General features: G+C 37.7%; 1 protein-coding gene across 6 annotated transcripts in view; it reads left to right on the forward strand.

The window, feature by feature from the left end:
- SLCO1C1 (solute carrier organic anion transporter family member 1C1) overlaps positions 1-21,943 on the forward strand; it is a 64,497-nt gene that overhangs the window by 13,174 nt on the left and 29,380 nt on the right. For 4 of the 6 annotated variants that reach the window (XM_078075705.1, XM_036119175.2, XM_036119173.2 and 1 more), the window contains 4 exons: positions 1,397-1,529; positions 15,204-15,328; positions 18,502-18,648; positions 20,453-20,551. In XM_078075705.1, coding sequence (XP_077931831.1) covers positions 1,397-1,529; positions 15,204-15,328; positions 18,502-18,648; positions 20,453-20,551 — 504 coding nt within the window. The remainder of the gene's footprint in view (positions 1-1,396; positions 1,530-15,203; positions 15,329-18,501; positions 18,649-20,452; positions 20,552-21,943) is intronic. The other 2 variants (XM_078075706.1, XM_036119176.2) reach the window with 2 other exon arrangements.

Here is a 21,943-nt window from a genome sequence, read left to right on the forward strand (position 1 = left end):
TGTGAAAATTAAAAGAAGCTTAATTCTTTCTGGAACCATAAAACCTAGAGCCACTATGCAAGCTAATTTTCTCGCTGTCATTATTGTCCTCAAGGCTATAAAAATTGCTGCTCTTTTTGCACTTGACTAAAGCTGGCAATGTGAACAAACAGTAAATTAGATGATTGCTTACAGATGTAAGCAAACATACTCTTGCTAGAAAATTGGAAACATTGAAGAGAGCTTCAAAGCAACACTACCCATCAGCCATCACAGTCAATTGCTGGGGAGTTGCTAAGTTCTTACTCTACCTAGCACTGCAGTTTTTAAAAACTATTCCAAATGCAAAGAGCTGAAACTTTAAAAGCCCTTTGAAATCTAAGATCCTAAACAATGTTTATCAAAGCATGTTCCTGGAACCATCTCCATCAGCACATTTGAGCTTACAAATGCAGATTTCTTGGCCTACCCCTAGATCCATGGAATGAGAAACTGTTGGGAGCTTCCAAGATTTTGCACCTTTAAGGTTTCTGTTTTCCTCACCACCTTCTTCCAGTATTTTTGTATACAGCAAAATATGAGGATATTTTCCCTAAAGCATATTTAGTCACTCATCACCATCACCAACTAAAAGTAATTTATCATATGCTTCTCTAGAGACTTTTTATAAAAATGTAATTTCCACCTTCAAAAAAATTTCTTCAATTATTTTTTTAAAAGATGAGTACATTTTATGGAAATTTTGTATTTTGTAAATTTGGATTATAAGTAAACATTGAGGTTATATAACTGGTATATTCCTGAAGTTTGCTTATGTGAAGTAATTTTTACCTCTGTTTTGAGTCTTTTTGTAAAAAGCATGTAACAAATTGTAAAGTATTTTAGTATTAATATGAATTTCGTAATTTGATTTAATAAAGTGAGGTATAATTGTGTTTGCTTTTCTTTTTCTATGAGGAATATCTGCTAAAACAAGAATATTGTAACGTATGTTTCAAGAGCAAATGCGAAACTGATAAAAACTTTAATAGAAAATATTAATGAAGAAACAGTAATAAAGTTCACTTCAAAATCACTAAGGAAAACTTAAGAGAGCAATAAAGGAACCCTTCTACAATTTGATTTACTTATAAAACACTTTAAAAGGACAAATAATTAGGGTGGATGAAATTGAGGTAGTAGTGTTCATAATTAAGGTATTTTGATAAATGGATAATTGAAGTAATGAGTATGCAGACAATTTCAACAGTCATCTTAGATTAAAGCAAAGAAAGACAAAGGATGGGAAAGATGGTGGGGAGACAGTTTAGTTACAACAAAACATTGCCAGACCTGCTATAGACGTTCATTAATTTAGTTATGCTGATGACTTTTTCTAAGTTATCTAACTGATGAACATTTTATTCTTCATCCCAAGGGAATCTCTTAGTTATAATGTTTGTAAGCTACTTTGGAGCCAAACTTCACAGGCCAAAAATAATCGGAACAGGGTGCCTAATCATGGGAGTTGGAACATTGCTCATTGCAATGCCTCAGTTCTTCATGCAGCAGTAAGTCTAAAGCAATTATCTTTTCTTGCTTTCACCAACTGTATTCCTCCCTTTTTATAATTGCAATTAATTATTTAAATTTAAGAAAATGACACACAGCTTAAAGTGTAATAATTATATCTCATTTTTGCTACATCTCCTTTGGGTAAAATTTCAGAATACTTACACTTTTACTTATAATTCAATAATCTATAAAAAATTGTTTTGATAGGCTACTGTCGATGTCAGCAAAAATTAAAGGGAAATTTTCACTAGATGTTTTCATTCAAATAATTTATCTGTGGTGGTAAAATAAGTAAGAAATTAACATTGTGGTAAATATCAAATGGATGTCAAATGGGTAATGAATGAATGCTACTGACAATGTGCTGGATAACTTGACTGGCAGATTATTGACTTAAGGATATATTATCAATTCAAATAGATATTCAATGTCCAAATACCAGCTCATAGAATTTTCTCAATAGAAGTAGGGTGTGTGTATTCTTTAACCCTAAAGTCTACTTTTGGTACTTCTGCTAATACTTTTGTTAGTATTTGCATACAACTTCAGTAGTTCCGAAGGTTTTCATCATCATTATATCATTTTACCTTTACCTGTGAGGTAGAAGAGCATTGTTTATCTTTTTATTTCAGAGTCTGGTGACTTTCTCAAGGTTATTATAGAACTGGAATCCTAAAACAGGTGTTCTGACTTCTTCATGCATATACATGTTGCCTTCCTTGTCCATGGTTACCTGTTGCCAGCTGAGAGAAGTGACTCCCTAGAGGTTTTGAAGCAAGAAAATTGTAAAAATTATATATCAAATCATATTTTGCTTATTGCCCACCCCAGATCATTACATCATGACATTTTAGAGCTGGAGAGACATCAGTATGATATGGTCCAAACTTTTTTTTGGAATCCCAAGTTACTTATATAGACAGATTTTTACCTCCGTGGTCAATCTATAAAGGTAGTACACAGAATCCTCTGTGTGGGATCTTTTCTACCTATTTGGATGGTTTCCCTGGCCCCTTTATTTTTACTTGGAGAGAGATTTTAGAACTTCTGCCTGCTCTTTGGATGCTTATCCCTCTTTGGATGCCTATCCCACCTCCTTTCCACAGGGCAAAAGTTTTCCTTAGATCACTGAGGTTTTGCAGAGGTGCTGTACAGAGCCAGTGGATAAGGAGGAGGCAAAGGAGAAGGCTGAGGACTGAGGAAATGGGTCTTCACTCTGCCTAATCCCTGCTTGGTCAAGAGCCGTGCCGCTATTATCTGTTCTAGTCACTGAGCCCTCATGCAACAGTTTGCTCAGTGAGGTAAAAAGAATTCCATTACTAAAAAAATTAGCATCTGAAAGTAGTTGCAGAGGATAAATAAATCCTTGACTCGACATAACTCATTCTGCAGTGGATCAATAGCTTTTCTATATGACCTTGGGCATGTTATTTAACCTTTCTAGGCCTCAGTTGATGCATCCTAAAGATAGGTATTATAGGTATTAAAAATAATACCTAGCTTATAATAGCATTGCATATATTAAATGACACAGCTAAAATGCTTACACAGTTTCCTGATATAACTAGTAGCTGTGTCATTATTGTTAAGTTTTGCTATCAATCCTCCTTAGATAATTAAGCCACCTGGTTTTAACCAGAGACCAGCCATGGTTTGTCTTAAAGGTGTTGCATTCAGATTAATAATTTTGTTACTTCAAGTTAATGACAAATATAAAATACTAGTACAAGAAAATCAGAAGACCAGACAGGCAGCCAGGTTAGGGCTATCAAGGATGCCAAAGAGTCAAAGACAGATTCTTATATACTACCTTTATATATGTTTAAATTGTATTTGTTTATTCATTATTTGGTGTCTGCCATTCTCCTGGAACTGTGCCATGTAATGGGGCTACTTCTGTGGGAAAAAAATGAAATAAACAAAAATATATATGCACAGTTCTTTACCTATGAAATTTACTGTCTACTGAGGATTACTGTAATAACTTCTTTTCAACTTTTCATAGCATGAACTGGGGACTTGTCCAAAATGTCTTTTTGATTTCTGAAAGACTACTATACTCTGTCTGCCTAGAAGAAATACCTTTAATGTCCAACAAAACATAATATTTATCATGGATATCAATTATTGAGGGCCTACCCCCAACTGTGTTTAGCTTTATATGTGTTGGCTCATCTGATTCATGAATTTAACAAATACATATTGGTCCTTGTTCTAGGTAATGGGGATAGAGTGGAGACAAAAATCTCTGCTCTCGTGGATCTTATGGGGAGGAGACAGATAATAAACAAATAAATAATGATATAATATGCCAGATAATGTTAAGTCCTATAGAGAAAAATAACTTTCTGAAGACACATGAAGAGTATGTTGTGGGGAGGGAGGATTGCAGTTTAAGGTAGGGTTGTCAGGGGATGGCTCACCAAGATGACAACACTTGGGAAAGACTGAAGGAGATGAAGGGGAGAGCCTTGCAGATAACTGGGGAAGAGAGATTTTTGTGCTGACTGAATGCCGAATGTAAAGTTCCTGCTGCAAGAGGGAGTCTGGCATGTGGATGAACTGCAGGGAGGCCAGGCCTCTGTGGCTGAAGTGGAATGAGAAGGGGAAAATTGAAAGGGGAAAAGGAGAAGCCATCAAGGTTGTTTCTCAAACTTTGATGGACATTTGTATCACCTGAGGCTCTTGGTAGACTGTAGATTCTGATTTAGTAGCTCTCCCACAGAGTTTGGTTTCAGCTGATGCTGCTGGTCTGCAGACCTCACCTTGAGCTGTAAGGTTGCAAACAATGGCAATGACTTCAGCTTCCTTTTGGAATGGGATGGGAAGCCAGTGGAGAGCTTTGAGCAGAATGACATGACCTCACTTACACTTTTTTAAGGGTCATGCAGACTGCTGCTTGAAAAAATAAGTCTGGTGGAGGAAACTTGGGAGTAGGGAGACTATTTAGGAGACTATTGTATCAGAGTCAAGATTGTGTCTGAGTTTGAATCCAGGTCAGAACTAAAATCCCTGATTTAAAAACATTTAAACCACTGGTCCCCTGTTCAATTACTTTTCTGTCTCTTTATCCAACATAGCCTAAATAGGCATAGATTATATGGATACCGCTATTTTACCAGTAAGAAGATTGAAATTTGAAGAGGTTAATTGATTTTTGTAGAGTGTCATATATAGTAATTAGTGACAAAGGAGATACTTGCATAAAATTCCACTTATTCAAAATCTAAATAATTGTTATGCTTACACAGTTGCATTTTAATAGAATGAATTGAGAAAGCTCAAATAACTTAAAAATTTCAAAGTACTACATAAGCATTACTGATACTCGTTTTAAGAGCCTTGAGGCACTGTAACAGTCTGTATTACGTTTATCATGATTTTAATGCCAAATATTCTCCTGTATAGCTAAGAATTGAAAAACAGTTATCCTCAGTAAGTGCTTCTTAACCTATTTTGGTCAGAGAACCATTTGATAAATGTAACAAAAACTATAAACTTCTTCCCTTAAATACTAACATACTACAAAAATGTTCTTTTTCTTTGGGGTTCATGGAACCGTTGAGGTGTAGGTTACGCAAAATTGATATAAGGTGATCCATCTATCAGTATGAATATTTTAATAACTCAATATATCTCTTCCTTACATGGCTGAGTAGGTTGTTAATATTTAAAAATATTACTCTGATTACTAGTCTTTAGTCACATGGTACCTGAACAAAAGGAGAATCAAGATGAGGTTGTGATGTCCTTTTATTAGGTACTGCTTCCCTGAGGATGCAGTGGAGCAGAGAATTTGGCTCATGAAGGATAATTTGAGAGGGGGTGTGGCTGGGGAACTGAGACAGAATTATCACAGTGCTACCATTCAGCATGGCTCTTCTATCCAGCTGTTACTGTAACCATACATTCAGAGGAAAGGTGGAATTAGAAATAACTTAGAGCCAGATCAATAAACTGTAGAGGAAAGCAATGCCATCCAGATAAATGGATCAAAACCCCCACATATCAAAGGAGAGGAAAATGGAGGCAAAGTAGGAAGACCCTAGGCTTGCCTCATCCCATGAACACCACTAGATAACCATCAAATCATCCTAAATACTCCAGAAATTGACCCGAAGACTGACAGAACTCCACAACTAAAGGGAGAGAAGAGTCACACTGAAGAAAGTAGGAAGCGTAGAGACCTCGTTTAGGGAAGAGACAGATCAGATTGCAGGTGCTGAGGAGGAGAGGGAGATGTGGTCACAGAGAAGGACAAGAGAAAGAGAAGCACACAGGGGAATACACAAGGAGAACGTTTTCCCCATACCCATTGGCTTGGAAAATGAGAGGGGCTGAACTTCATGAGTTCTTGGAACCAGTGGGGCATAAAGTTTGGAGTTTTAAAGGTCAGCAAGCTTCACTGGGAGCCCAGAGGGTAATGTGCTGCTCCTGAAGAGAAGGCAGGCAAACAATCCAGGGGCATACAGCATGGAAATAGTGATCTGAAGAATGCCTAGGGCACACAACAGGGACATTATTTGCTCTTCTTGGTGCATGTCCCTGAGAGACAGAACTCACAGAGATACCTCTCTGAAACAAAGGAGCTGGCTGGCCATTCCCCACCCCCACCACCCCTTAGCATAAACACAGAGCCCCCTCAGGAAGCAGCACAGTGCAGACACTGGCTGCCTAACTTGCTTATACCAAGCCCCACTCTGGCAGGACTGCTCTTCTCAGTCAAACTTGCCTCAGTCCCAGTCCCTTCTGGGCCCCTACCCCAGAAGACCAGCACAAACCCCTGCCCACACCACATCTCCCAAGCAGAGAGTTCTGCAGGACCTTGGTTCTGGTGGAAGCTGTGTCAAGTCTCATTTCATAAGCAGACCAGAGCACACCTAGTTAAAACTCACCACATTCAGGCCAATGTCCACCACAGGCAAGGAGAGTCTCAGAAGAAAGCTCAGATAAAACACAACAGAAAATTTATTTGAGGAAATAATAGCTGAAAACTTCCCTAATCTGGGGAAGGAAACAGACATCCAGATCCAGGAGTTAAAGAGAACTCCCATCAAAATCAACAAAAGCAGGCCAACACCAAGATTTATTGTAACTAAATTTGCAAAATATAGTGATAAAGAAACAAAAAGGCAGAAAGACAAAGTAAGTCCTTAGCTTACAAGGGAAGACCCATAAGGCTAGTTGCAGATTTCTCAACAGAAACTTGGCAAGTCAGAAGAGAGTGGCATGATATATTCAAAGTGCTGAATGGGAAAAATCTGCAGCAAGAGTACTCTATCCAGCAAGACCATCATTCAGAATAAAAGGAGAAATAAAGAGTTTACCAGATAAATAAGAACTAAAGGAGTTCATGACCATTAAAGCAGCCCTTCAAGAAATATTAGGGACTCTTAGTGCAAAGGAGACCAAAAGTAACAAAGATAAGAAAAGATCAAAGATATCTCCAGAAACAATGACAAAAGAAGTGATAAATGACAATAAATACATATCTATCAATAATTACTTAGAATGTAAACAGTAAAAAGACCTAGGGTACCAGAATGTATTTTAAAAAATCCATCTATATGCTGCCTCTAAGAGACTCATTTTAGACCTAAAGACACCTGCAGATTGAAAGTGAGGGATGGATGTCAAAAGAAAGCCAGAGTAGCAATACTTATATCGGACAAACTAGACTTTAAAACAAAGACTATAACAAGAAACAAAGAAGGGCACTATCTCATAATAAAGGGGAAAATCCAATAAGAAGATCTAACAATTGTAAATATTTATGTGCTAAACATGGATGCACCAAATACATAAAACAATAACAATCATAAAGGAATTAACTGATAATAATACAGTAATAGTAGGGGACTTTAACACCCCACTTATATCAATGGACAGATCATCTAAACTGAAAATAAATACAGAAAAATGGCATTGAATGACACACTGTACCAGATGGACTTAACAAATATATTCAGAACATTCGATTCTAAAACAAAAGAATACACATTCTGTTCAAGGGCACATAGAACATTCTTCAGAATAGATCATATATTAGGTCACAAATCAGGCTTCAACAAATACAAAAAGATTGAAATCATACCATGCATGTTTTCTGGTTTTTTTTTATTTTTACATTTTTTAAATTTTATTATGTTATGTTAATCACCATACATTACATCATTAATTTTTATTATTATGTTAATCACCATACATTACATCATTAGTTTTTGATGTAGTGTTCCATGATTCATTGTTTGCGTATAACACCCAGTGCTCCATTCAGTATGTGCCGTCTTTAATACCCATCACTAGGCTAACCCATCCCCCCACCTCTCTCCCCTCTAGAACCCTCCGTTTGTTTCTCAGAGTCCATAGTCTCTCATGGTTTGTCTCCCCCTCCGATCCCCCCCCATTCATTTTTCCCTTCCTGCTATCTTCTTTTTTTTTTTTTAAACATATAATGTATTATTTGTTTCAGAGATACAGGTCTGTGATTCAACAGTCTTACACGATTCACAGCGCTCACCATAGCACATACCCTCCCCAGTGTCTATCACCCAGCCACCCATCCCTCCCACCCCCCACTACTCCAGCAACCCTCAGTTTGTTTCCTGAGATTAAGAATTCCTCATATCAGTGAGATCATATGATACATGTCTTTCTCTGATTGACTTATTTCACTCAGCATAATACCCTCAGTTCCATCCACGTCGTTGCAAATGGCAAGATTTCATTCCTTTGATGGCTGCATAATATTCCATTGTATATATATACCACATCTTCTTTATCCATTCGTCTGTCGATGGACATCTTGGCTCTTTCCACAGTTTGGCTATTGTGGACATTGCTGCTATGAACATCAGGATGCACGTACCCCTTCGGATCCCTACATTTGTATCTTTGGGGTAAATACCCAGTAGTGCAATTGCTGGGTCATATGGCAGCTGGGTCATATTTTCAACTTTTTGAGGAACCTCCATACTGTTTTCCAGAGTGGTTGTACCAGCTTGCATTCCCACCAACAGTGTAGGAGGGTTCCCCGTTCTCCGCATCCCCACCAACATCTGTCGTTTCCTGACTTGTTAATTTTAGCCATTCTAACTGGTGTGAAGTGATATCTCATTGAGTTTTTGATTTGGATTTCCCTGATGCCAAGCGATGTTGAGCACTTTTTCATGTGTCTGTTGTCCATTTGGATGTCTTCTTTGGAAAAATGTCTGCTCATGTCTTCTGCCCATTTTTTTTTTTTTTTAAAGATTTCATTTATTTGACACACAGAGAGAGACAGCAAGAGAGGGAATACAAGCAGGGGGAGTGGGAGAGGGAGAAGCAGGCTCTCCGCCAAGCAGGGAGCCTGATGCGGGGCTGGATCCCAGGACCCTGAGATCATGACCTGAGCTGAAGGCAGACGCTTAACGACTGAGCCACCCAGGCGCCCCTGCCCATTTCTTGATTGGATCATTTGTTCTTTGGGTGTTGAGTTTGATAAGTTCTTTATACATTTTGGATACTAGCCCTTTATCTGATATGTCATTTGCAAATATCTTCTCCCATTCTGTCGGTTGTCTGTTGGTTTTGTTGACTGTTTCTTTTGCTGTGCAAAAGCTTTTTATCTTGATGAAGTCCCAATAGTTCACTTTTGCCCTTGCTTCTCTTGCCTTTGGCGATGTTTCTAGGAAGAAGTTGCTGTGGCTGAGGTCGAAGAGGTTGCTGCCAAAATCCCTTTAGGATTTTGATGGACTCTTGTCTCACATTTAGGTCTTTCAACCATTTTGAGTCTATTTTTGTGTGTGGTGTAAGGAAATGGTCCAGTTTCATTCTTCTGCATGTGGCTGTCCAATTTCCCCAACACCATTTGTTGAGGAGACTGTCTTTTTCCATTGGACATTCTTTCCTGCTTTGTTGAAGATTAGTTGACCATAGAGTTGAGGGTCCATTTCTGGGCTCTCTATTCTGTTCCATTGATCTATATGTCTGTTTTTGTGCCAGTACCATACTGTCTTAATGATGACAGCTTTGTAATAGAGCTTGAAGTCCAGAATTGTGATGTCACCAGCTTTGCTTTCCTTTTTCAACACCTGGTTTTTCGGGTCTTTTCTGGTTCCATACAAATTTTAGGATTATTTGTTCCATTTCTTTGAAAAAAGTGGATGGTATTTTGATAGGGATTGCATTGAATGTGTAGATTGCTCTAGGTAGCATTGACATCTTCACAATATTTGTTCTTCCAATCCATGAGCATGGAACATTTTTCCATTTCTTTGTGTCTTCCTCAATTTGTTTCATGAGTATTTTATAGTTTTCTGAGTACAGATTCTTTGCCTCTTTGGTTAGATTTCTTCCTAGGTTTCTTATGGTTTTGGGTGCAATTGTAAATGGGATCGACTCCTTAATTTCTCTTTCTTCTGTCTTGTTGTTGGTGTATAGGAATGCCACTGATTTCTGTGCATTGATTTTATATCCTGCCACTTTACTGAATTCCTGTATGAGTTCTAGCAGTTTTGGGGTGAAGTCTTTTGGGTTTTCCACATAAAGTATCATATCATCTGCAAACAGTGAAAGTTTGACTTCTTCTTTGCAGATTCGGATGCCTTTGATTTCTTTTTGTTGTCTGATTGCTGTGGCTAGGACTTCTAGTACTATGCTGAATAGCAGTGGTGATAATGGACATCTCTGCCGCGTTCCTGACCTTAGGGGAAAAGCTCTCGGTTTTTCCCCATTGAGAATGATATTCGCTGTGGACTTTTCATAGATGGCTTTTATGATATTGAGGTATGTACCCTCTATCCCTATCCTCTGAAGAGTTTTGATCAAGAAAGGATGCTGTACTTTGTCAAATGCTTTTTCTGCCTCTATTGAGAGGATCATATGTTTCTTGTTCTTTGTTTCATTAATGTATTGATTGATTTGCGGATGTTGAACCCACCTTGCAGCCCAGGGATAAATCCCGCTTGGTCATGGTGAATAATCCTTTTAATGTACTGTTGGATCCTATTGGCTAGTATTTTGGTGAGAATTTTTGCATCCATGTTCATCAAGGATATTGGTCTGTAATTCTCCTTTTTGATGGGGTCTTTTTCTGGTTTGGGGATCAAGGTAATGGTGGCCTCATAAAACGAGTTTGGAAGTTTTCCCTCCATTTCTATTTTTTTGGACAGTTTCAGAAGAATAGGTATTAATTCTTCTTTAAATGTTTGGTAGAATTCCCCTGGGAAGCCATCTGCCCTGGGCTTTTGTTTGTTGGGAGATTTTTGATTACTGCTTCAATTTCCTTAGTGGTTATAAGTCTGTTCAGGTTTTCTATTTCTTCCTGGTTCAGTTTTGGTAGTTGATACATGTCTAGGAATGCATCCATTTCTTCCAGATTATCTAATTTGCTGGCATATAGGTGCTCACAATACCATGAACATTTTTTGACCGCAACAATATGAAACTAGAGGTCAACCACAAGAAAAAATCTGGAAAGACCACAGATACCTGGAGGTTAAACATCATACTACTAAACAATGAATGGGTCAACCAGAAAACCAAAAAGGAAATGAAAAAATACACTGAAACAAATGAAATGAAAACACAATGGTCGGAAACTTTTGGGATGTGGCAAAAGGTATTCTAAGAGGGAAGTATAAAGCAATAGAGGTCTACCTCAAGAAGCAAGAAAAATCTCAACCTAACCTTACACCTAAAGAAGCTAGAAAAAGAAAAACAAATGAAGCCTAATGCCAACAGAATGAGGAAAATAATAAAGAGCAGAAATAAATTATATAAACTCTAAAACAAAAACAAAAACAAAACAAAACAAACCAGAACAGATCAATAAAACCAGGAGCTGGTTCTTTGAAAAAATTAATATTAATAAAACTCTAGCCAAACTTGTCAAAAAAGAAAAGAGAAAGGACCCAAATAAATAAAATCACAAAGGAGAGGGGTGCCTATGTGGTTCAGTTTTAAAGTGGTTAAGTGTCTGCCTTTGACTCAGGTCATGATTTCAGTGTCCTAGGATTGAGCCCTGCATCAGGCTCCCTGGTCAGTGGGGAGTCTGCTTCTCCCTCTCCTTCTCCCCTTCCCGCTGTGCACTCTCTCTCTAATAAATAAAATTTATTTAAAAACATCACAAAGGAGAGAAGAGAAATAACCAACACCACAGAAATATAAACAATTACAAGAGAATATTATGAAAAATTATATGCCACAAATTGGACAATCTAGAAGTAGATAAATTCCTAGAAACATATAAATTACCAAAGCTGAAACAGGAAGAAATGGAAAACTTGAATAGACCTATGACCAGCTAAGATACTGAATCAGTAATCAAAAACCTCCAAACGAATAAAAATCCAGGGCCAGTTGGCTTCACAGGGGGATTCTAGGGAACATCTAAAGAAGAGTTAATACCTATTCTTCTCAAACTATTCCAAAAAACAGAAAAGGAAGGAAAACTTCCAAATTCATTCTATTAGGCCAGCATCACCCCGATATCAAAACCAGATAAAGACTTCACTAAAACAGAGAACTACTGGCCAATATCCCTAATGAACATGGATGCCGAAATTCTCAATAGAATACTAGCAAACCAAATCCAACAATACATTAAAGAAATTGTTCACCACGATCAAGTGGAATTTATTCCTGGGTTTCAAGGGTGGTTCAATATTCAGAAATCAATCAGTGTGATACACCACATTAATAAAAGAAAGGATAAAAACCATATGATTATTTCAGTAGATGTAAAAAAAAAAGCATTTGTCAAAGTACAACATCCATTCATGTTAAAAATTCTCAACAAAGTAGAGTTAGAGGGAATATACCTCAATATAATAAAGGCCATCTGTGAAAAACCCACAGCTAATAATCATCCTCAATGGAGAAAAACTGAGGGCTTTTCCTCTATGGTCATGAACAAGACAGGGATATCTTTTCCCACCACTTTTATTCAATATGGTACTGGAACTCCTAGCCACCGTAATCAGACAACAACAACAAAAAAATAAAAGGCATGCAAATCGTCAAGGAAGAAGTCAAACTTCGCTACTTGCAGATGACATGATATTCCGTATAGAAAACCTGAAAGACTCCACAAAAAAACTGCTAGAACTGATAAAGTCAGTAAAGTGGCAGGATACAAAATCAGTGTACAGAAATCTGTTGCATTTCTGTTAATAAATAATGGAGTAGCAGAAAGAGAAGTTAAGGAATCAATCCCATGTACAGTTGCACCAAAACCAGTAAGATACCTAGGAATAAACCTAACCAAAGAGGTGGAAGACCTGTACTCTAAAAACTATAAAACACTGATAAAAGAAATTGAAGATGACACAAAGAAATCGAAAGACATCCCATCCTCATACATTGGAAGAACAAATATTGTTAAAAATGTTTTTTTTAACCAAAGCAATCCACACATTTAATGCAATCCCTATCAAAATACCACCAGCAATTTTCACAGAACTAGAATAAACAATCCTAAAATTTATATGGGACCGCAAAAGACCCCAAATAGCCCCCCCCAAAAAAAAACCTTGAAAATAGAAAATCAAAGCTGGAGGCATCACCATTCCGGACTTCAAGTTATATTACAAAGCTATAGTGATCAAGATAGTATGGTACCAGCACAAAAATAGACACATAGACCAATGAAACAGAATTGAAAACCCAGAAATGAACCCACAACTATATGGCCAACTAATCTTCAGCAAAGCAGAAAAGAATATCCAATGGGAAAAAGACAGTATCTTCAATAAATGGTGTTGGGAAAACTAGACAGCGACATGCAAAAGAAAGAAACTGCACCACTTCCTTACACCACACACAAAAATAAACTCAAAATGGATGAAAGACCTAAATGTGAGACCAGAAACCAGAAAAATCCTAGAGGAGAACATAGGTAGTAACCTCTTTAATATCAGCTATCTCCTTTCTAGGTATGTCTCCTGGAGCAAGGGAAACAAAAGCAAAAATAAACTACTGGGGTTTCAGCAAATTGAAAGCTTCTTCACAGTGAAGGAAACAATCAACAAAACTAAAAGGCAACCCATGGAATGGGAGAAGATATTTGTAAGTGACATCTGATAAGGGCTAGTGTCCAAAATATATAAAGAACGTATAAAACCCAACACTTAAAAAATGAATAATGCAATTTAAAAATGGGAAGAAGACATGAATAAACATTTTTCCAAAGAAGACATACAGATGGCCAACAGATGCATGAAAAGATGCTCAACATCACTAAACATCGGGGAAATACAAATCAAAACTACAATGAGATATCATCTCACACCTGTGAGAATGGCTAAAATCAACAAAACAAGAAAAACAGGTGTTGGTGAGGATGTGGAGAAAGGGGGAACCCTCTTGCACTGTTAGTGGGAATGCAAACTGGCACAGCCACTGTGTGAAAAATAGTATGGAGGTTCCTCAAAAAGTTAAAAATAGAACAACCCTGGGGCATCTGGGTGGCTCAGTTGTTAAGCGTCTGCCTTTAGCTCAGGTCATGATCCCAGGGTCCTGGATTGAGCCCTGCATCCAGCGCCCTGCTCAGCCGGAAGGCTGCTTCTCTCTCTCCCACTCCCCCTGCTTGTGTTCCTTCTCTCGCTATCTCTCTCTCTGTCAAATAAATAAAATCTTAAAAAAACATAGAACAACCCTATGATCCAATAATTGCACTACTAGGTATTTACCCAAAGGATATAAAAATACTGATTCAAAGGGATACATGCACCCCTATGTTTATAGCAGCATTATCTCCAGTAGCCAAATTATGGAAACAGCTCAAGTGTCCATTGACTGATGAATGGATAAGGAAGATGTGCTATACTCTGGAAAATTACTCTGCCATCAAAAAGAATGAAATTTTGCCATTTGCAATGACATGGATAGAGCTAGAGGGTATTACGCTAAGTGAAATAAGTCAGCCAGAGAAAGACAAATACCATATGATTTCACTCACATGGAATTTAAGAAGCAAAACAAATGACCAAAAGGGAGAGAGAGAGGGAGGGATGGAAACAGACTCTTAACTCTAGAGAACAAACTGATGGTTACCAGAGGGGAGGTTGGTGGGGGGATGGGTTAAATAGGTGATGGGATTAAGGAGTTCACTTGTGATGAGCACCTTGTGTTTCAGGAAGTGTAGAATCACTATACTGTACACCTGAAACTAATATTACACTGTATATTAACTAACTGGGATTTAAATAAAAACTTAAACCCTTAAACCCCACATATCATCATCAGTTCTCTAGAATCAGCATGCAGTTGTTCTACTAAATTTACAACTCTAAATCCAGTGTGCAAGACCATAGTTTTCAATTATTTCTTTTCCGCTGACTTAGAGATAATCATGATTTTATCAAGTGTTGGATATTTTTTATCAGGGGAGCAGGTGATTTAGAGTCATTATTTTTACATTAAAATGAACCCTTGTATTTTCTTTTACTACACCGGGTAATTGGTTCAGATATGGTGGAAATAACAGTAAGCCAGACTTTCTGGCAGACTTTCTGGCTGTCTAGACCTTCAGGTCATTGTTGTTAAATGCTGGTTTGATTTTAGTGATTCAGATTCAGGGGTATCTGCAAACTCAAACAGGTGCCCTAATGAGTCATGTAGTGTCCATATAATATTTTTAGCATGATGTTAAATGAGTCTGTAGTAAAGAAAACATTCTTTTTGTACAGGTACAGATATGAAAAGTATTCTCCTTTCTCTAATTCCACTCTCAGCCTCTCTCCATGTCTCTTGGAGTCAGACAGTCAATTACCTCTCTCGGTTATAGAAAAATCACAATCCAGAAGAAATGATGGTAAGATGATTTTTTTTACTTGACTAAGAAAGCTTTTAAAAAAGAATTAATATGTGCTTTAGGATGGACAAAAATTTCTGGGTTTTTTTTTCTGTCAAAAGCTTTACTACTTAAATTGGGTTATTATAGTGTCATAAAAATTCCTAGAATATAAGGCAGTATATGATGAGATCCTAAGAGAATATGCAGAGATTCAAATCTTATGGAAAGGGGCATTAATTGCCAGTGACTGAGAAAAGCTCCCAGTGGTTCCAAATAAGGTGGGCCATCGAATAAGGATAAAACTAGCTTGGCACATACAAATCTCAGTCCATTGCTCAGCTATGAAATATATTTTTTCCCCCAGATCTCAATTGAAAATCTGTGTCCATCCCCTTTTCATCAGAATGACAAAAATTTAATCTCAATTTGTCCCTAACCTTCACCCTTTCCCCAAGGGTTGCTTACATTCTGGGGAGCTTACATAATAGCAAAGGGGGTGGTTGTGGGAGGGGCCTCTTGGTGTTATCAGTCCCTGGTCAACTTAGATATTTAAAATCCCTCTGGCCTCAGGGTTTGGTCATACATGTCATTTTAAGGCCATCCTATGTCTACCTTTATGTCCTTTTTAGCACAGCAGCTCTCTCTAATGTGGAAGTGACAGTCTTGGAAACTTGGAAATAGTTCTCTTTTCCACACAAGACAGGATGCAGGGAATTTTGTTAGAATGTCTAGAGTTCCGTATGGCTGACCCATATTCCATATCAATGCATTGTGTGAGCCACCCTTGGGAACATGGGAATCCTCTGGAAACCCTTTGAGGAGTCAAAAGCAGGGCCACAGTGTACAACCGTCTCATCTTTTGGGTCTTGATACCTTCCTGGGCTCTACCTGGCCATGGTGGCACAGCTTCTCCCTGCTCATGGAGCCCACACATCTACCCACAAGTGTCTGCCATGTCTCCAGGATGCTACAGAGACAGGAGCTCAAATGCCCTCTCTCTACTGCCCTTCAGCATTGACATGCTCTGCGCTTCCTCTTCACCACTCCCACCTCACTCCCTGCTCCTAGGCTCCGGATTGATTTCTTTATAGGCAGTGTGGAAGCTTCTCTTTTATCTACCTGTTAGTCATGCAAATCTTTTATCTATATCATAAAACCTTTAATTTCCCCTAATATCCTCAGTGCTTTCTTTTGAGATGTCTTTTTCCTGAGCAGTGAACACTTGAAGTCTGGTTATTTGAATGAAGGGAAGGGCCAGAGGATTAAAGGAAATCTAGAAATATGAGGGGAGGAGGTAGGGAAGATGTAATCATGTAAAAAGATTACCCCATCCCGCTGTATGAAAAGAAGCAGAAAAACACCCTGGAAGGAGAGGAGAGTATAAGAGGAGGGTTTGAAGATGTTTTGTTTTTGTTTTTGATAATCACAAAAGATGTGATATAAATGGCAATACAACTAATTAGGAAATACTTAAACCTTTAATGTTAAGAAGAGAAACATAGGGTTTAGAGGCAGGAATTAAAATGTTTTTAGTGGGAAGAGACAAGTTATTAGACAGGTATACAATATAAGACTCACAACTCAATCTTTTTCTTTCCTTTAAATGAGGTCTTGCTCCCTTAAAGTCATAGACTTATGTGGACATCAGACATAGTGGACACAAAGTTCATCCTAAAAATGATAGTGGGGTAAATATAGGGCTCTTCTCAGAAATGCTCCCCATACAGCTCCCATTCCCCCCACAACACTGGAGAGCAGAGCTGTCCAACAGAACTCTCTGCGACGGTGGAAATGTTCTATATCTAGGTTGCCTGATACAGCAGCCATTAGCCACATGTGACTATTAAGTACTGTAATATAGCTAGTGTGACTGAGGAACTGAATTTTTAATGTTCTGTAACTTTAATTTACATTTCAGTAGCCACATGTGGTGTGTGGTTACTATACTGGAAAGCACAGATCTAAGATGTCTTCCCCTATCTATAAGACTTCCCTACCAGCAAGCTTCTTGGGGTCACACAAATGTTAGGAGTAGAATTGATATTAGAATTAGGGGGTTTTTTTGTTTTAGAAAAGGAATTAACATTATATTTGGGGGGAGTGGAATGGAAATCCACAGAAGATAAATAAAAAAATGCTTGGTCACTTGGCTACATTTCTAGAAGAGGCAGAGTTAGGAAGCAACAAGACTACACACACAATAGTCTTGTCTGTCACACAGTCTGACTCATCTGCACAAGAGAATTCACCTCAGTTCTAAATAACCCATATTTTACCTTCAAATTTTACTTTAAGGGCTACTAATAAGTGGAAATAACTCCTACCTCATAGGATTATTAGGAGAATTTAATTTTAAAAATGCCTGCCAATCACTTAGCCCCGTGCCTGACAGAAAGGGAACATTCAGAAGTGGTGATTGTTGGAGATAGAAAATATTATCGCTTTTATTAAAGTGATTAAACTCTTCAAAGTATATTTCACTTGTGATATGGGAGTTAATTCTCTAGCTTCACATGATTATATCAAGACATGACTTCTACAAAAGCATTTAAAAATTGTTAGCTTTGAATTTCATTCTAAGAAGACTGCCGGAAGGTTCTTTCTGTTCGAAGAGTTATACTACTAAAGCACATAGGGTTTTAAATTTTTATGTGAAATTAGTTTCCTTAGCATGAGCCCTAAAAATGATTATTCACTGTCAAACAATTGTGATGCTGCCCAAAGTTGAAGTATCACCCATATAAAATTTTGGATTTCAGATAAAACTTGGTCAGCAATAAAATTACAAGCGATTTCTGTTGAAAAATTGAAAAGTTTAAAGATTAAGGGGAGAAAATCCTTCATTCGAAATTTTGTGTTTTGTCTCAGACAGGATATTGAATGTTATTGGAGCATAGGAACTCAAAGAATTCAGTGTAAATATAGAATAAAAAAGAGAAAATAAGAAGCAAGGCATCAGAAAGAAGAATCAAAAGAGTTCCTTGATCAAAATCTCTGGGGTATTTACATTGCCTAAAACATTGAAGCCAAAATATTTTCCAAACTTGCTCTGACTCCTATCAAATTATGTCTATTGAAAATTTCACTTTTACATCCTAATCCAATTTTAGGACAGCTTGTAGAAATGCGGAATAAATATTTAACTTTGATACTGATCTAATTTCATTCCTCTTATTCACTTTCCTTTCAAGAATGTGAAATGGATGCCGGCTCTTCCATGTGGGTTTATGTTTTCCTGGGGAACCTTCTTCGTGGAATTGGGGAAACTCCTATTCAGCCTCTAGGCATTGCCTACCTTGATGATTTTGCCAGTGAAGACAATTCTGCTTTCTATATTGGTAAAGCCTACCTCATTCATCTTCTTGGGAAGCAGGGTACCTGGTTTTCTCAACTCCATTCCAAACTAAATAGAGCGTGGAAGGTTTTATCCTTCTTATCCTTCAGATCCAGTTCCTTTTTTGAGTTCACACGTTTCTGAGGTCCACACTGAGGATTTGGATGATGAAGAAACTTGAATTAGAAGGACCAATTGCATTCGGGAAAGAACATCAGATTAAAAGGAAATAACTGGAAGATCAACTGCCATGATGTATGACTTTGTGCAAATATCTTCCTGGACTTCAGATTTCATAGGTTCTTTTTACTGGGTTAACTGTACTCCTGAAGCATTTAGGTGTCATTTATATTCATTTTTTTATTTTGTTTCCAGAGCCCTAGAAACTACTTCCCATCTTTTAAGCCCTGACTATTTAAAGCATTTTCTTCCCGTGAGGGGTAGGCAAGGAATTCTGAGTTCTCAATAGCAAATATGAATGGATAAAAACACAGAAAGGATGAGAGCAAGGCCTGAGGCTAATCTGTTTCTGGAACAGGTGCCAGTAGATAGACCAGCAGCTAAAATCATACACACACACACACACACACACACACACACACACACACACCACAGCAAACTCAAACTCCAAGGCCAGATGCACCTAAGTAGCATTTATGGAGTACCTCTTGAGTCTTGGAAACTAAATTTTTCTCCATTTCACACATCAGTCTTGATTTCTTGGGGCTCGGATCTTTTGAGGGCCTGGCCTTCAAGGGATAGAGGACAAGATTTAAATTCACTGAGAGGGGCTGGGACTAGCTCCACAGTATAGTTCTGCCCTGGCCATGTGCACAGAACTCCAGAGGGCTCTCATTACAGTCAGGCAGGCTGTGATTAAAAACAGGTTACCTGCTCTGATGGAAAACTGCAGCGTAAATCAGGACCTGGAACAGAAGCTCCATCACATGTGCTAGGCAGTTACTCTGGGGACTGGAGGAAAGGTTGCAAGCCAAGAGATGCATGCAGGTGTCAGGGTGTCCCCTTCCTGCTTTCTCTCTTCACCCCCTCTTCTCTTCCAGAAAGGATCTGGTAACTGCCATTTACTCCTCCTCTTAATTTAAATTAATCTGGCAGGGATATGTGTGCATCAAGCTCTGTGGTGAAATGAAAAGGCAGATAGGCCATACAGCTACATTTCTGGCACCCAGGAACGGTGTTGTTTAAGCAATCTGCTCTAGTTTCCTGTTAATGCTGCCCAGGCTGGTCATGATTGTTTCCAAGAGCACCTCTCTGTACTCGCAGGTCTAGCTCCCTGGCTGGCCGTGTTCAGGGATCTGCATAGCTACTGCTCTCACATGGTCCCACAGACTCTCTGAACGCATGCACTTTTGCTCTAAGGTGGAAGAAATCAATTTTAATGTCAAAATGACTCTTATGCTTAACCAACCATAAAAAGTTTTTGCAAGACTGTCAAAATAGTATAATTCTGGTGGTTTTTTTTGTTTTTGTTTTGTTTTACTCCTTTTACTCCTAAGGAGTAAAGTTTGCTCCATTTGCGGGAAATTAACTTCTTCAGAATCTTGGTGTTATTTCCTTACTAAGAGGTAATTAATGCCTTCCAAGTGTTCCTTCTTCTTCCAAAGCTGAGAAGGACTTATTTCCTGATTCAATAAGGTTGAAAAATTGACAAATTAAACACACTTAAGTGAAGAGTTGATGAGATATTTTCAGCTACTAACTGGATCTCACTCCTATTCCTTGTTTAAAAATTTATTAATTTACAAAAGCGGAGAAATGCCGCTTTTTTTTTTTTTTTTTGGGTGCAGGGTGTGTGCAGACGGTTGCAATTATAGGACCGATCTTTGGCTTCCTGCTAGGCTCATTATGTGCCAAACTGTATGTTGACATTGGCTTTGTAAACCTAGGTAAGAAAGTTTATTTTTATTTATTTATTTATTTATTTATTTATTTAAGTCACTGCAATTTTTTTAACGGGGATGGTGTAGAAAATATCAAATTCCCTTTTCATAAAGTTACAGGATGGTCATCTTTCATAAAATGAAAATAATCCACTGAAAATTTGTCATTGATCTAATCACTGCATGCTTTAATAAATGGAATATGAAAAATAGGCAGTGGTTAGAACTGGATGACCCGTGGTTTGTTATTCAGATGTATCCTTTTTCACTTCTGGTTTGCCACTTCAAATGCATTCCAGCATAGTTAAGCCTAAAAACTGTGGCTTCTTGTTGGCTCTTGTTGGTTCAGGTGTAATAACAAGACAGACACATCAATTGATAATGTATTTTGTAGACTTGCCAGGAAGACCAAGAATTGAAAGTGTTCTGGCAACCAAAATATGTTCTTTACTGTACAAATCTTTTTCAGGTGGACGCATATTAGAGTGAGTCTACCTTATTCTCTGGGAGAGTACTTGTGGAGGGAGTAAATGGGGGACCTCCTCTTTCCATAGCCATTAATGTGTTCCTGTCCTTGTGAGATGTACCTCCTGGATATGGACATTACTTTTCTTCCTTTTTTAAGAAATTCAAGAAAGCAGTTAGAAACAAGAAAACAAGTTTCAGCTTTAAAAATTCTGAAACTGCATTTTGAAGTCCTCATGTGTTAAAATTAAATGCAAAAACTCTTGCACCAATTTTTCTTTTTTTATCAAATAAACTACAAGACACATTCTAAAAATTTTATTTATTCATTCATTTATTCATTAACCTCATTAATTTTGCATCTATTCTATCCCAGGTGCTGTTCTACCACAAAATGGTGAATAAAATGGAAGTTGAGTATCTTGACTTCCTGAGGTTTTAAAATCCAGTCATGGAGATTGATTCAGATAAGAAAGCATAGGTGTGATGAGTGGTACAGAGGGAAATTGTTAAGGGAAGCAGTGAAGATGCAGTGATGAGCCAGTGTGAACATTTTACCAAGTATAATGTGGCAATTGGGCCTAGTTGTCAAAGGACATGTGTTTATTTCGTTGTTCTCACAGAGTGCAGTGGAGGTAGATCTATCATATGTTTTATGGGTTCTTATATAGAAAAGAAGAAAAAAACACTTGATTTGGTTTAAAAAACTTCATCACTACTTACCTTTTCGTCAAATAAGAAATGGTGTCAAAGATAAAGTTTTGATGATGAATAAGACATTAACATTTTATTTATATATACGAATCTTGCTTCAGACCTAGATTAGCTCTGAAGTATTACTGTCATTTAGTGACTAACATTCTGAATGTTTTAGACTAGATTGGGACCAGAGGACATAGGATATAACTCTTTCTTTGAGAAAAATCTTGGACA

Source organism: Halichoerus grypus, chromosome 6 (assembly GCF_964656455.1).
Source record: "Halichoerus grypus chromosome 6, mHalGry1.hap1.1, whole genome shotgun sequence".
NCBI classification, from domain to species: Eukaryota; Metazoa; Chordata; class Mammalia; order Carnivora; family Phocidae; genus Halichoerus; species Halichoerus grypus.